Source organism: Dermacentor andersoni, chromosome 3 (assembly GCF_023375885.2).
Source record: "Dermacentor andersoni chromosome 3, qqDerAnde1_hic_scaffold, whole genome shotgun sequence".
NCBI lineage: Eukaryota > Metazoa > Arthropoda > Arachnida > Ixodida > Ixodidae > Dermacentor > Dermacentor andersoni.
In genome coordinates this window covers 106997247-107010966 of record NC_092816.1, presented here as the reverse complement: position 1 = coordinate 107010966, position 13720 = coordinate 106997247, and the positions used below count along the sequence as shown (strand labels likewise).

Genomic DNA, 13720 nt, shown 5'->3' with positions numbered 1-13720 from the left:
GAAATCTCATTTCCGTGATGCCGTCGTCGTTATACGCCTTTGTCATTCGATCGGTAGCATTCCTTCTTCGTCATTCTGTCGTCACTGCGTCGGTGTGAAACAGTCCTCGTCATGCCTCCATCCTCATGGGCGACCTTTGAAAGCCAGTGCCATAGCAAAGTGGGACGATATCGGAGTATGTGGCTTATAGCCGAATCAACGAAAGTCCCAGTATTACCGCTACGTGGGATAAAAAATTGCAGGGCCTCTTAAGATCTCTCTTAAGCGGTGAACGACGACAGCCCACTCTTCCTCCTCTTATCATTCGCCTTTTTTCTCTTTGTCTCTTCTCTTTCTCTTCTTTCTTTTCCTCTTTCTCTTCTTTATCTTTCTACTTCCTTCTTCTCTTCGCATATTTGTTCTTTCTTCGTTCCTTATGTTTCTTTATTTGTCTTACTTTTCTTTTCCTTCTTATGTTTGCCTTTTTCTCTTTACTCATTTCTCTTTACCTATTTCTGTTTCCACATTTTAGTCATTACTGGCCATTACTAAGCATATTTAGTGATTTGTAATCAATTGTGGTCATTAAAAGCCGTCGTTAGACATATTGGTCATTTCGGAGTCATTAGTAGTCATTACAAGTCATCAGTAGTCATTATTAATTACTAGTCATTATGAACCTCTATGAATCTCTATTATAACGTTTTCATTCACTAAGTGTCACTACAGATCATTTTTCAATCATTATTCTGTCTTTGATCTTTCTTCATACGGCGTGATGGCGCTTCGGCGGACACTCCGGCGGTCACGTCTGCTGACGCAAACTTCACCATGAGCCTATAAAGGTTTTCACCTTAATAAATCCGACTTCATGAATATTACATGTCGCTACATTGCTCGGTTGCTGTTCGCATTACCGTCGACAGTCATCATCTGATCAGTTCTGCCGTAATTTGTTTTAATTTCGCGAAGATCGAACACCACACAGGTACCGCAGAACACCTCATCACCTCGTGGTCTCTGTAGTCTCTGATTTTCACGCTGTTAAGAAATGTGTATAATAAACTGCACCACCATGCCCAGCAACAAGTCCTCTTAAACGATATGTCCGGCATTAGGGAACGTAGACAGAGCGATAAAGAGGGAAAGTGAATAATAATAATAATAATAATAATAATAATAATAATAATAATAATTTGACATAAGCTTGTGATTATAACATGCGCTAGGGTGCATTATATCATGATCTTGGATTGTAGCGCGAAGTGACATGGACAGAGACTAGACGCAGACAAGTCGCCCGACTTTCTATCCTTTTGCATTATATCGCCGAACTCATATCACAAATCGCGGCTTCACAGACACTGGCGGATACGGCCGCTACAGTATCTCTTAGCCACAGATTCGTGGCGAAAATAAACATAGGTCAAAACAGCGAGTTGACAGGCCAGATCGCTTTGTCGCTCCTTGTTGTTCCCGTTTTTCACGCTGTGTTTTCGGCACGAAACCGCACTTACAAGCTCAAGTCTATACATTTTCGTAGCCACAAATATGTAGCTTCGGTGCTTAAGCGCGGACCTCGGTGTCCTTTCTGCAGGGACTCTGACGCACCAGCTGATCAAGTTCCGGGCGGTCAGCGGATTCCTCATGGCGCAGACCTACCTGTCCACGGTGCTGCTCTTCTCGGGCTTCTACCTCGTCATCTACAGGCTCAACGTGAGTGCCCAAGCTGGAGTGGCTCCCCGAAGACGATGACTTGGTTGTTCCACCCGTTCCATATAATGTTGGTGCTGGAATTTCAGCGCGAAATCCAAGACATTGAAGTTATGTCCCACCCCCCTTTATTTTTGTCTTCTTTTTGCACGATGTAATTCGAGAGGTTGGCGACTTCAGTTGGCACCAGCTACTCTTCGTTCCTTATAAAAGAAGGGTGGTATTACAAAATTTCTCAGTCTCACAGATGCATCACAAAATCCAATCTGTCAGCATGAACTCAAAGTTGCTTCCATTTTCGTTTCCGGTAATCAAGCTCCTACCGGAAAATTAACGAAAAGAAAGTTTCCAAGGAACGCGTTCTCGATCTGGGGTTTCCCTTTAACGTTCCTTTAACATGTACCTGTCGTGGTTTCTTTCTGGCTTTGGCGTTTCTCTGCTAAGCTCGAAATCGTGCGATCGAATTCCGGCCGCGGTAGTCCCAATTTCGATGAGGGAGAAATGCAAGACCCCTCGCGTACTGCGGATTGGGTGCCTGTTAAAGAAGCCCAGGTTTCCAAAATAAATTCGGAGTCACACGCTAAGGCGCGCCTCATAATCATATGATGATTTTGGTACCTAAAACCGCAGAATTAACTATTTTTTTTTCATTTAACAAACGAACCCGGTCATTGTTGCGTAGTACGCGCGAGCGGCCCTTTCCAGCAAAGCAAAGGCGCCAATCAAACGTCAGCGCTCGCGAAAGCAACGTGCGCAACCCTAAACATAGCACGGCACCGCATGCGCGCGAGTGCGCTATTTCAAAGCAAGCCGCCGCCGCCGCCAGGCGTCGCCCGCGGGCAACGTAGAGTAACGTAGAGTACCGGAGCTGTTTCTCAGTGCGCTCTACACAGCAGTGAACGGAACAGTGAACTTTAATTGTGAACAGTGTCCCTTTAATTCCTCACACACAAAAAAAAGAAAAGAAAGCAAAATTGGCAGTAGCTTGTCTCGGCTATGCCAGGATATACGTAGCGAAAGCTAAGGCATAGCATGGTTAGCCTTGCTTAATCTTGATTGCAAGTCCAGGTTAGTTTGGTTGTCTAGCTATATTGCGGCGTTTAGCCAGTCGTTCGGCGCGCTGTTTGTCTGTTTCCTGGGCGATTCGTTTCCTCTTCATCTCGTTCCGACGTCGATCCCAGGCATCCTCCTGCTTATCAGAATTGTCGCCGTCCATACTGCCGCCTCAACTGTGGTTGCGGCGCACGCGAGCTCTCCTTTTCAATCCTCCGACATGTTATCAGGAATGCGACGCAGCTGGCGAAGCGAGCGGAGGTGAGCGCAACGACGAGGAACACGGTGTGACGTCGTACCAAGCGGTGGCGGCAGCGGAAAGGCAAGGCGCTGCGCAGCGGCGGTACACCTGTGGCTCGGTGCTACTAGTGGCGCATGCGCAGTAGTGAGTAGGGTGCGAGAGAGAGAGAAAGAGAGAAATATCCGCGGCGAGGCGCGCGTTGTCACGTCATGTGCCTCCTCGGAGCACCACCACGGCGAAATCGAAAGTTCGCGGCCAGTGAAGGAGAAGAAACTTGCTTTCGCTTTAAAACGCAAAACGTGGCATGCATTGTATGCGTGTGCGCTGTGTGCGCTGCCTACTTACCCATAACTCCTGAGTTGGCACCCTACGCTTCCTGTCTGAAATCGCTAGCTGCTTTTGCCCCATCACGCTCGCAGTAGGCAATGAGCTCGCTCTTCACTTCTATCTATTTTTTGTCTACTTACCGAGATGCTGTAAACGGAAATATTCCTATGTACCCTAACAAAAAAGTAGAAATTTGAAATCATACGCTGACTCGCTCTTATATCGTCGCCGCTTCACGCACAATTTCGAAAAGACAAAGAGATTCGTTGCGAGACGTTACGGCAACGAACTACTGATTCGCTCGTACAGGCGGAAATGAAATGCCGCATCCGTCGTCGGCAGTGGCTGGAAAAAAATGCCCTCTCGTTTCCTGGCTCTCCGTTGCACAAGTTCGGGCCCGACGGGCGCCTCACGCTCCGTTCGACGATGCTACAAACGCGATAAGCTTCGAGTAGCGTACACGCGTCACAGAATCGGATGGCAGTGACGACGATGGGCAAACATTCTCCACGGAACACCGGCACAGCGCACGTGTTTTGTGCGCAATCTCGCTTTTTTTTTTTTCCCCTCTGGAATTTTTTTCCGCTTCTCCTTTAGGCACGCGTGGAATGCAAAGAAGCCGTCTGTTCCGCGAAAGGAGAATGAGATGTTCGTCCCGCGTCGTAGTTCGGTGCAGCGTTACCAAGCCTCGCGAGGAGCTGAAAAGAATTAAAAGAGGGCGAGCGTGGTGGCAAGAAAATAGAGCGTTCGGTCGTCGCGCGCGCGAGAGAATCGTGCCGCATTACGGCGTCCTTAGAAGCTACCTGTAGTTACATTTGCAGCGCCTGTAGTGCGCAGATGTCGGTACGTGTATCTGCTCAGTTGCCGGGAACACAAAACGTTGAGCGTAGAGTTGAGGCCGCCCTATCCCATAAGTAAACAGTGTGGCACGGCACAGGAACTGGTCGTAGTATCTGTTCGTTTGCCTTCATGTCGCGGAAGCGCCAGCTATTTCCCCGGCGCTCTGCCGGACAGCGCGCTGTACGCAAAATGTTCATATCCGGGAGAGTACATACGGTAAAGGGAAGAGTGGCTGAGAACGGATTCGACGAAATCGCACTGCACCTCTCTGCGGTTGTTTCCTTTTGTTTTCATTTTTTAAGCCGCGTTCGTAGCACGAGAGCTGTAGATGTCTAGGGCTGTTTCCCAAGGCCACGGGAGCCCGACCGTTGGCTTCCTTCCATATGAGACTTCTGCGTCTAAGTCGCCGCGAAGCGAGTCTCCTTTTTTTTTTTTTTTTCTCCTCCTCCGTGGCGCGAGAGACGCTTCTCGTTGCAAACCGCTCCCTCTGGCCCGTCGTGGCGCGAGCCCTAATATGCGAAAGGGGAGAATTATAAATTCATGATTGAAGAAATGGAATCGCAATGCTCCACCTAGCCTCACGGTCCGACGCGAAAAGCTGTTTATGGGAAAGGCCAACCGTGAGATGTTTTAAGATCGCTCGAAGGTTCAGCCCGAGGAGTGATTTCCTTGATTTCGTCATTTCTCGCGTTTTCCCGGGATTTCTTTTCATTCTTCCTTGCGTTTCTTTTTCTATACTTTTTTTTTTACAGCTCCCCTTGTGAGCGCATCCATTATGTCTGGATTCCTCGGCATCGTCGTCTTTGGAAGCAATTTTGTTTTTGTGAGGCATCTCGTCGGGAACAGTGGAGATGCCTGCGCTGCGGTGCTTAAAACTATGCGGTGCTTCAAGCTTGAAGAGGCGATGCCCCATGCGCAGTCGTAACTGACGAATGGACTGGCACTTTCTTTTTCGAGCGCGTCTTCAGAAGCGCAGGAAAGTTAAGGCGAGGGCTTTAAAATTCAGGCATTTTTTTTTCTGTTTCATTTTGTTTTGTTCTTTATTTTCTAGCTGCGCCATCTGAATGCGGCATTATGCGCATGTATGCTCGTTTGCGTAGCGTACGCTATAGGAATGGCCTTCAATAGATCCGCTCGACTGAGAATTTTAGATGGACGCGGTTGCCATTTAGGTAAAATATTAGGGAGCACGCGGGAAATGGGTGAGCTTGCCTCTTGGTTAAATCGCTATTTCGAAAGCACCGGTATTTCGCGCTGGGGGACCCAATGCAAATTTCTGGCGATGCGCTTTTTGATGTGACTTGACGTGAAAACCTTACAAGGGACCTAGGACATACTTTTTCGCGTGGGCATAATTAAGGGCCATATTGGGAAACTGTAATTTCTCGCGCACGCGTGTTCTTTTTTTTTTTTTTGTGTGTAGTTCTCGTAACCATACATTTTAAATACGTGGGAAGTACACAGGCTGCATAACATCCTACCGTACCTCAGCCCCACTGGTACTTTATTTATACTAGCAGTATGTCTCGTATATTCGGCCCGTTGTATATATATATATATATATATATATATATATATATATATATATATATATATATACACAGTCACATTTGTATATAGAATAACGCAGTCGAGAGCTCAGCATTTCTTCTACTGTCATATCACCTTACGTAGGCCTTTGGATTTCCTACCTCCAACTTGCCTCTCAACGTCTGAAGGTGAAAAGCAAATGCGCTCGCCCGTGCAGCCTGACTGAGAAGTTCGTGGACTGTGCCCCTCCAAAGGCAACCATGAAATTTCCCGAACTAACGCGCACATGAGTGATGCACCACGATCCTGTATAGCTAAAGAACTTAGTTGGTACTTTTGCAATTGTGGAAGCTACGCGCATAGGCCACGGCGAAACTCGGTGTTTCTTCCGAAGCCACGGTCCACAAACTTTCCCCCCAGACTGCACATATCCGAGCCAAAAGGTGTACGGCCTTGCACTTAATTTCGAAGCACCAAGTACTCGTCGCACTTTTGTAAGTAGTGAACGTTTATATCCTTGGTGCTCACGTGTATCCCAGTCGCAAGTCCAGAAAAGGCTGCAGGATTCGGACTCGCAGTGTTAGTAGCAGCATGGTGCAGTAACGTTGCTTTTGATTTTTTTCATTGCTTATTACTACCCTCAAGGTAAAAGCATTACATTGCAGAGGTGAATCGCTTAAAATCCTACAAATCTGAAAAAAAACTTATAAATACGAAATACAGAAAACAAATGTGAAACATGAGAAGTCCATATTTAGACAACATAAAAGGAACAGAACACTAAAATTAAAACCTATTTCATTAGCCTATTACATTACGAAGTGTAGAACGAGACAATAAAACTTCATTAATTGTGGCAGCAGTAGAGGGAAGGCCGTTGGTATCTTAGCGTGTGCGGGGTATCAATAAACCAGAAAAGGTTTTGATCTTGCAAGTTATAAGTGCTGCTTTATTAATTATAGTTATAATTACTGCTTTATTTCTGGGGTCAAGTCGTGATGACATGTACGGACGTCGAATGAGCCCGTCATCGAGTAATGTTTCATGATAAAATTTTTTATAATATAGGCATAATAGTGCAACTTTACGTCGTGCTGAAAGGGGTTTTAGGCGTAAGTTATGTTTAATGCCTGTAACGGCAAGCTATATGCATACTGAAGAAATGTGTGGGACCGGGCTATGGTTGGTAATCTCTTATAAAAACAACGCAACAAGGGACGGAGGTCAGAAAGAAGGAATTAACGCTTTTGTTCGTTCATTCCTTCTTTCTATATAGCTTGCTATATATATATAGCAAGCTATGCGTTGACAGTTAGGGTGAAGAAAGCCGTATGGATGTGTTCCGCACTATCTCTAATAGGTTACTGGGAATTGTGTTGCGAAGCCGGGCGCTTTCCGAGGAACAGTTCATGGTAAAAAGCGCTTTCGTAACGGAACGCGAGAGAACGGGATTGGTGCACTGGCGCCGAGCGATTTTGTAATCCGCCGCTCGCTTTACACGAATTCGGTCGTTGAGAGCGCTTCGTTGCGTAAGCGGAGAAAGCCACGGCCGTGACCACTCGTCGCTGTCGACGCGATTTCAATGTCGGCCAATGACCGCATTTTTTGCATTTTGCGTTGTTTCTCATTATATATATATATATATATATATATATATATATATATATATATATATTGTTTGTGTGTGTGTGTGTGTGTGTGTGTGTGTGTGTGTGTGTGTGTGTGTGTGTGTGTGTGTGTTCGGCGCTTTCCAATGCAAATAAGAAGGCCACTCGCCCTATGTCTTTGTCATCTTCTCCTCTCAGTAGCAGAGCTATGGAAGAGAGAAATAAAGTTTATTAGCCCCTCGTTATAACCAAACAAATCCTTTGAAGCACTCATTCGCCGTCTGCGGCTCTGTACTGCGTATACAAAACATTTTCTACAAAAAAATATTCGAGCGCTAATAGTCCGGAATACACTTCTGGCCACGCGGGTGAGGATGTACAGCGTCTTGTGTTAGAATGTCCGCGACACTACGCACTGAAACGACGTTTAGCACGTGATTTAATGGCATTGTACCGCAGACCCTCCCGCCTCAGGAAGATCGTAGGCCCTTGTTGAACATATTCATTGGAAAGACGAACATTACTGGCCCTCCAAAGAATTATAGAAGCGAACAATATTTTCGGAAACTGTTCAGTAGGGTGTTTGTCTGTAATAATCTCACTCTGTGTAATTAATTTGACCCGACTTTGACCCATTCGATGTCTGGATTCATATACCTTCGTTTGAATCAAATTCTTGTTTTCTCGTGTGCCTCAATTTTATCGTATTTTGTGATCGGACTTCGTGTTATTGTGGTTTGGAGTTGACTCTTAGTTTTGTTGCGTTTAAGTTATTTCTTTTTCTAATATCTCTAGGTTAAGAGGAGTAGCCGGCGGCAATTAAAGGCGACAACATCTCCTATAAGCACCATACAACCAAACAGAAGAAAATCCCAAATGAACTAAGGCCCCTGTCTGGACCTCCTGGTAGGGTTCACCACCTGCAGAAGAGTTAGTTGTGTACAGTGTGCGTTCTTGCGCTGTTATTTGTGCGGTCGTCTTTCGCAGGTTGTCGGGAAGAGTAAAGGAAGAGAGGAGGAGGAGGAGGAGGAGGAGGAGGAGGAGGAGGAGGAGGAGGAGGAGGAGGGGTGTTTGTACACTTTTGTAATGCTAAAGTGACCACTCGTAGCGCATCTGAGTGGTTCGGTCGGTGATAAAATGTGCGAAAATGAAAAACTTGTGACGCATCACTACGCCGTGACGTCACGAATTCTTACGACGTCCACTCGTTTCTGTGTTTTTCGGTGACAGTTTGAATTCAATTCGAGCTCCGCCCGCAAAACCACGCTGCATCTGTACTCTGCACACGCAGCGCTCCACAGAATAGCGCGCGTGAGATGCGGGTATTGAAAGAATGTCGTCTCTGCGGTGACGTCACGGACATTAGCGAAAGTAAGCGGCTGGCGCATGTGTGCATAATTTATCTCCAAGTTGGACGGCGGTGTATTTGCCGCTGTATTCTAAAGGAACCGCAGATACAACATTTGCCATGCTTTGAGATGATGATGAAAAATTTTATTTATCCCTCTTTAAAGGGAAGGGGGCAATGGAATAGAGGGTGGGGGGAGGTACTACTTGAAGTAGGCCTCCTTTATCCTCTCAGCCCACTCCAGGATGGCCTCCTGAAGATCGGGCCTCGAGCTGTGCAAGGCAGCCTCCCACTGCTCCTCACTAGATATAAATTGCTTGAGGAAAGGAGGAAGGGGGGTACTTTCTTCCGCGCCGAAACGGCAAAATTCGTGAAATTAGGCGTGAAATAATAAAATGGTATTTTGACCTTCATTGACTCTTTTAATAATCAACCTTCTACAGCAATATTAACCAAAACAACTTTAATGTATTTATCATTCTAACCTGATTTAGTGTTCCTCTTTAAGTGTCCGTTTAACGCGGAACAAGATGGTTATTCCCGCAAAGAAGTCGCGCGCACTCGTTTTCTTTGTGTGTGCGGCCATCAAAGGCCTGGTCCTTCCGGCTCCATAGGCAGCTTAACAGTGATGCTTTGCACCCAACGAGGTGGTTCGGTGGCCATGGCATTGTGCTGCTGAACACCAGCTCGCGGGTTCGAATCCCGACCGTGGCGCGGCCGCATTGCCACGGGGCGCATAACACAAAGGCCTTTGCTACGGCGTTTATCATAGCCCTAATGTGGCTTTGGAATTTTAAACCCCATGAATAAATCAGCGGAGCTTTGGAACTAAGCCGCTGCAAGCTTTTCTTCGTTACTGTTTTCAGCAGCTTTAAATTTCTACTCATGGAGGCCCTACGTGTAATAAATATTGCTCGACTCCTTGAGGCTTAAGCAACCAAAGTTCACTGCTCGTATTTATTTTATTTATTTTCTTTAGGTGGTAGAACCTTGGGAAGGTAGGCTGCGTCAAAGCTAGCTATCCCAAACTCATTATTCAAGCAACAATAAAAACTGAAAATAAGAAAATGTGAAAAGGTCTTGCACCCACACGAACACAAGCGGGAAAAGAATGCACCTGCGGGCACCAGCACCGAAATCGCAGTCAAGTAACTATAGGACGGTCACCCACGAAACAGAAGGGAAAGAGATCGCCCAAGTCTCTTCATGCGTGCATAACGATAACACGACCACGAGATCAGCCCGTTAAAAGAGAAGCCTATAGCGTAGAGAAGGCAAAACAGTAATGGCCCTTCTGGGCAGTCCATAAGATTAGCGTCGCTAAAAATCGCGAGGGGTACTCGCGGCACGCCTCTGGTTATCAGGTTGTTGCTGCTGTTTTGTTACTGGTTGATTTTTGTTCCTTGTTCGCGACTTGTATTGCAATGCGACGCCTGTTAAGCGGCAAAGCGGCTGTGTACTTTTTTTAATGAAAATACCTTGAAGGGTAAGCTTTTTTATGGACAGAAGCACTCAGTCATAGATGCTCGGCACGCCTGGTCGGTGGCAGAAACGTGGAAGCAAATTTACTGTTGTTATTGTTTGTTTGTTTGTTTGTTGTTTGCTTGTTTGTTTGTTTGTTTGTTTGTTTGTTTGTTTGTTTGTTTGTTTGTTTGTTTGTTTGTTTGTTTGTTTGTTTGTTTGTTTGTTTGTTTGTTTGTTTGTTTGTTTGTTTGTTTGTTTGTTTGTTTGTTTGTTTGTTTGTTTGTTCAAATATCAAGTTGGGCCAGTTGGTTAGGAATCCATTGTAAGGTTCGTAGCAAATATTTGTGGAATTCACCAAGAGTAGAAACTAAATGTTCGAGTTCTGAACTTTGTTTCTGTGGCATAATAGAAAGCAATTACAGAAATGCGATGAGAAGTTTACCTTACTTTCGGAAGGCCCAATGTAAACTAATTCTCTAAGTATGGACAGCTGGGCAAGTTAGTTGTGATTAGCATTATGAAACATCGTTCCAGCGCACAATTGAACACGGACGAGAAGAGAAAGACAACCGGCGTTCGTCTTGTCTTTCTCTTCTCGTCCATGTTCAATTGTGCGCTGGAACGATGTTTCGTAAACTAATTCGTCCGTTTCGGAAAGGAGAAGATCACAGTCAACATCGGTAGTTCAATAACAGGATTAACGAACCGTCAACGTTCGCCATTCATTTGCTTTTGTTATACTTCGGCTGATATTGTCAGAAAGTGCGCCGGTCTTACTGTTTCATATTCGAACTTTCCGGGCGTGGACACCAGCACACTGTTTAAATTTTAATACGTAGCATCATTGGGCTCGATCGTTGAGTTTCTTCGTACGGTGAGCCGGGAAGTTATATGGTAGAATTCGACCGACTAATATAGTGCGACTCAGCGCAATCCTATTATGTGTGAAACAACAGCACATTACGACATAAAACAGGCACATTTAATGCCTGCTCATAATATCTATGAGGTACCGAGACCTCTTAATAGAATAGCACATAATAGTTTTAGATAAGGGGGCACGCAAGCGTCGCAGCCCGCTAGCGCTCGAGGCCACGGAACTGCGCATGCGCAGTTCCGTGGCCCCCAAGCGCTAGCGGGCCCCAACGCTTGCGTCCCCCTATTCTAAAGCTCTCTAACATTCAACCCCAACTTTGACTTCTCATATTTCGTGAACACCACTGTAGTCAGTGCCACCGGACGTGCCCCACTGGTAAGTGTCTTGTAGGCATCTCGCAGGCATGTGGATATCTCTAAAGCACAGAACTTTTAATAGAATAGCGCACGTCATTCAATGGCGTAGATTTTTTTTAGATTTCGTACAGTTGGGCTACGCCATATTTGGGCCACTGGATATGTTCCCATTCTTTGCCAATCATTCCGAATGGGTACGTGCCACTTGGACGCAAGGGGCATAAGATGCTTAAATATATTTAGATATATGTGCCATACGCCTCCCTTCACCATTTTTCTGTCGACAAACATCGCAACCAGCCTTAATCATCGTCGCACCGCTGCGTCGCTGTCTCGCACTGCTCGCCTGCCGGACCTGTCGTTCGCATTTCGGCACAGCTTGTCAACGGTGTATTGCGTAAATATATAAAAAACGCATGAGAACTAAAGTTGGGTCTGGTCTTGTAAAGTTGGCTTGTGTTGCTATTATAATCACTGCTTGCTGGCCGAGGTGATGCGATTCTGGCTTTTATGCGCAGTGGGGTATGCCTCAACTGTCTTGGTTCTGTATCTACATGTGGGCTGTTCCCAATACAATTCAGTTGCGAGCGGCGACTGTCCTGTGCCTCTGTCTTTCGTTCCGACCCGTTTGAAGATTGCGCTTTCCTTTATTCCATTCTGTTACGGTCGTCGTTACCTCACAGCTGTCGTCGCCCAGGTTCACCTCACACCCACAAATCCTCGCGTTACGCAAACGTGTTCGTCCGTTTGGAAACGCTTTCCAAACGACATCCAAGACGACATCCGCTTTCCAAAAAACATCCAAGGAAGCCAGCTTCTTGGAAAGTTCATCTCGCGATACTGATCATGATGGCCTCCGGGCGTACGCGCATGTTCCTCATTTTAATCCACTCCTCTCCTATATCATGGACTCTGGAATAGATTCTTCGGAGTGGAAAGGGGAGACCAACCCGGGACTGGAGTTCAATATTTCAAACTGAAGTAAAGGCGTTCCACCGCACCACCGCCGTTATCAGCTATTCCGCAACTTCTTTCACTTTTTCGCAATTATCTCACGATTATGCCTCGGGTGTCCTCGTTGTTCCTACGACAGCTGCAAGCCCTGACTGCTCATTTCCACCATTAAGTAGATTTCAACGCCACTGGTTTCCTCCAGCCTTTGCTTACTTTGTTTTATTAGGATGCAACACATAGGACGTAATGTTGGTCATCGCTACTCTCTATTTTTAACGCTATATCTTTGTTTGGTTCTTCAACTTACTTGGCGGTTTGTCAGTTTCTGGCCGTACATGGTCATCTTGGGAAATGTCCGTTAGTTGTCCCTAGAAATAAATAGAAATGCCCGCTCGTTGATTTCGAACCCTGCCCCCCCCCCCCCCCCCCCCCCCCCAAACGCAGGAGCTCGATTCTCAAACCTTTAGACCCCGGATGCCAGTTTTAAAAAGGAGGAATAAACGCGTGTGATTCAGCGTTTGAGACGCTTGGCGCACAGGGCGCGTCGCATCGCAACAATGTACTGATAAAAAGTGAGCGCGCTCATCTTCTAAGAATCTGGACGACGATGAATAAAAAAAGTTACGGGACGCGTTCGTCTTCAACATTACGCCCTAATATAAGTCTTATTTCTGTTACACTCATAAGAAGAAAAAAACTTGAAGGAAGCTTCGCCCTTAAGAGTGGAAAGTGATAGCGTTATCGGGGCCTATTGGCGCCGACACGCATACCGGATATTCCGCGACAGCGGCCTGATGGAAAACAACAATGGGCCGTTCCCGGCGGCAGCGCAAAGCAGAGCAATGGCTCGTATCTCCGTAAGGCAGAGGCTAGGAGCAGTGACTCATCAATGGTTCATACCCCCGTAAGCAAGAAAAAATGGGTTTGTGTTTGACTACAAAAACTATTCAAACCGAGCTCGAGGTTTCCAGGATGGACCCGCACCTTGCACATCTCTTGGAAGCTAAAGCCTCTATTTTGAGACGATGGAAAACACAGAGGCTTAACCGGAGGTTGCGAAAGAGGGTTGCCGCACATAACAGGGAGATTGAACAGTACTGCACCGAATTAGCTAGGATACAATGGGATGAAATCTCTTCAGCAGTCGATGGGCGCATGCGCACAGGCGGGAAATGGAATCTCCTTAAACACACGCTAGATGACACGCAAACCAAAAGCAATCAAAGACAGTCATTGTGCCGCCTCATTCACAGGCACAAACAAGAAGGAGGAACCGAACAAACGCTCTTAGACGAGGTAGCGAATAGATATCTCCCGCTAGTTGCAGCACGCTCAGAGGAATATCCCAACATCGAATGTGACATGGTAAAGGAGCTCGATGACCCCTTCACGGAGTCCGAAATCAGAGCAGTACTTCACAACTTAAATAGC

At 46.2% G+C, this 13720-nt stretch overlaps 1 protein-coding gene across 1 annotated transcript in view; it reads left to right on the top strand.

Annotated features, from left to right (window-relative positions):
• Positions 1-13720, top strand: part of LOC126539964 (uncharacterized) — a 322216-nt gene that overhangs the window by 291414 nt on the left and 17082 nt on the right. The window contains exon 6 of the mRNA XM_050186796.3: positions 1577-1695. Coding sequence (XP_050042753.1) covers positions 1577-1695 — 119 coding nt within the window. The remainder of the gene's footprint in view (positions 1-1576; positions 1696-13720) is intronic.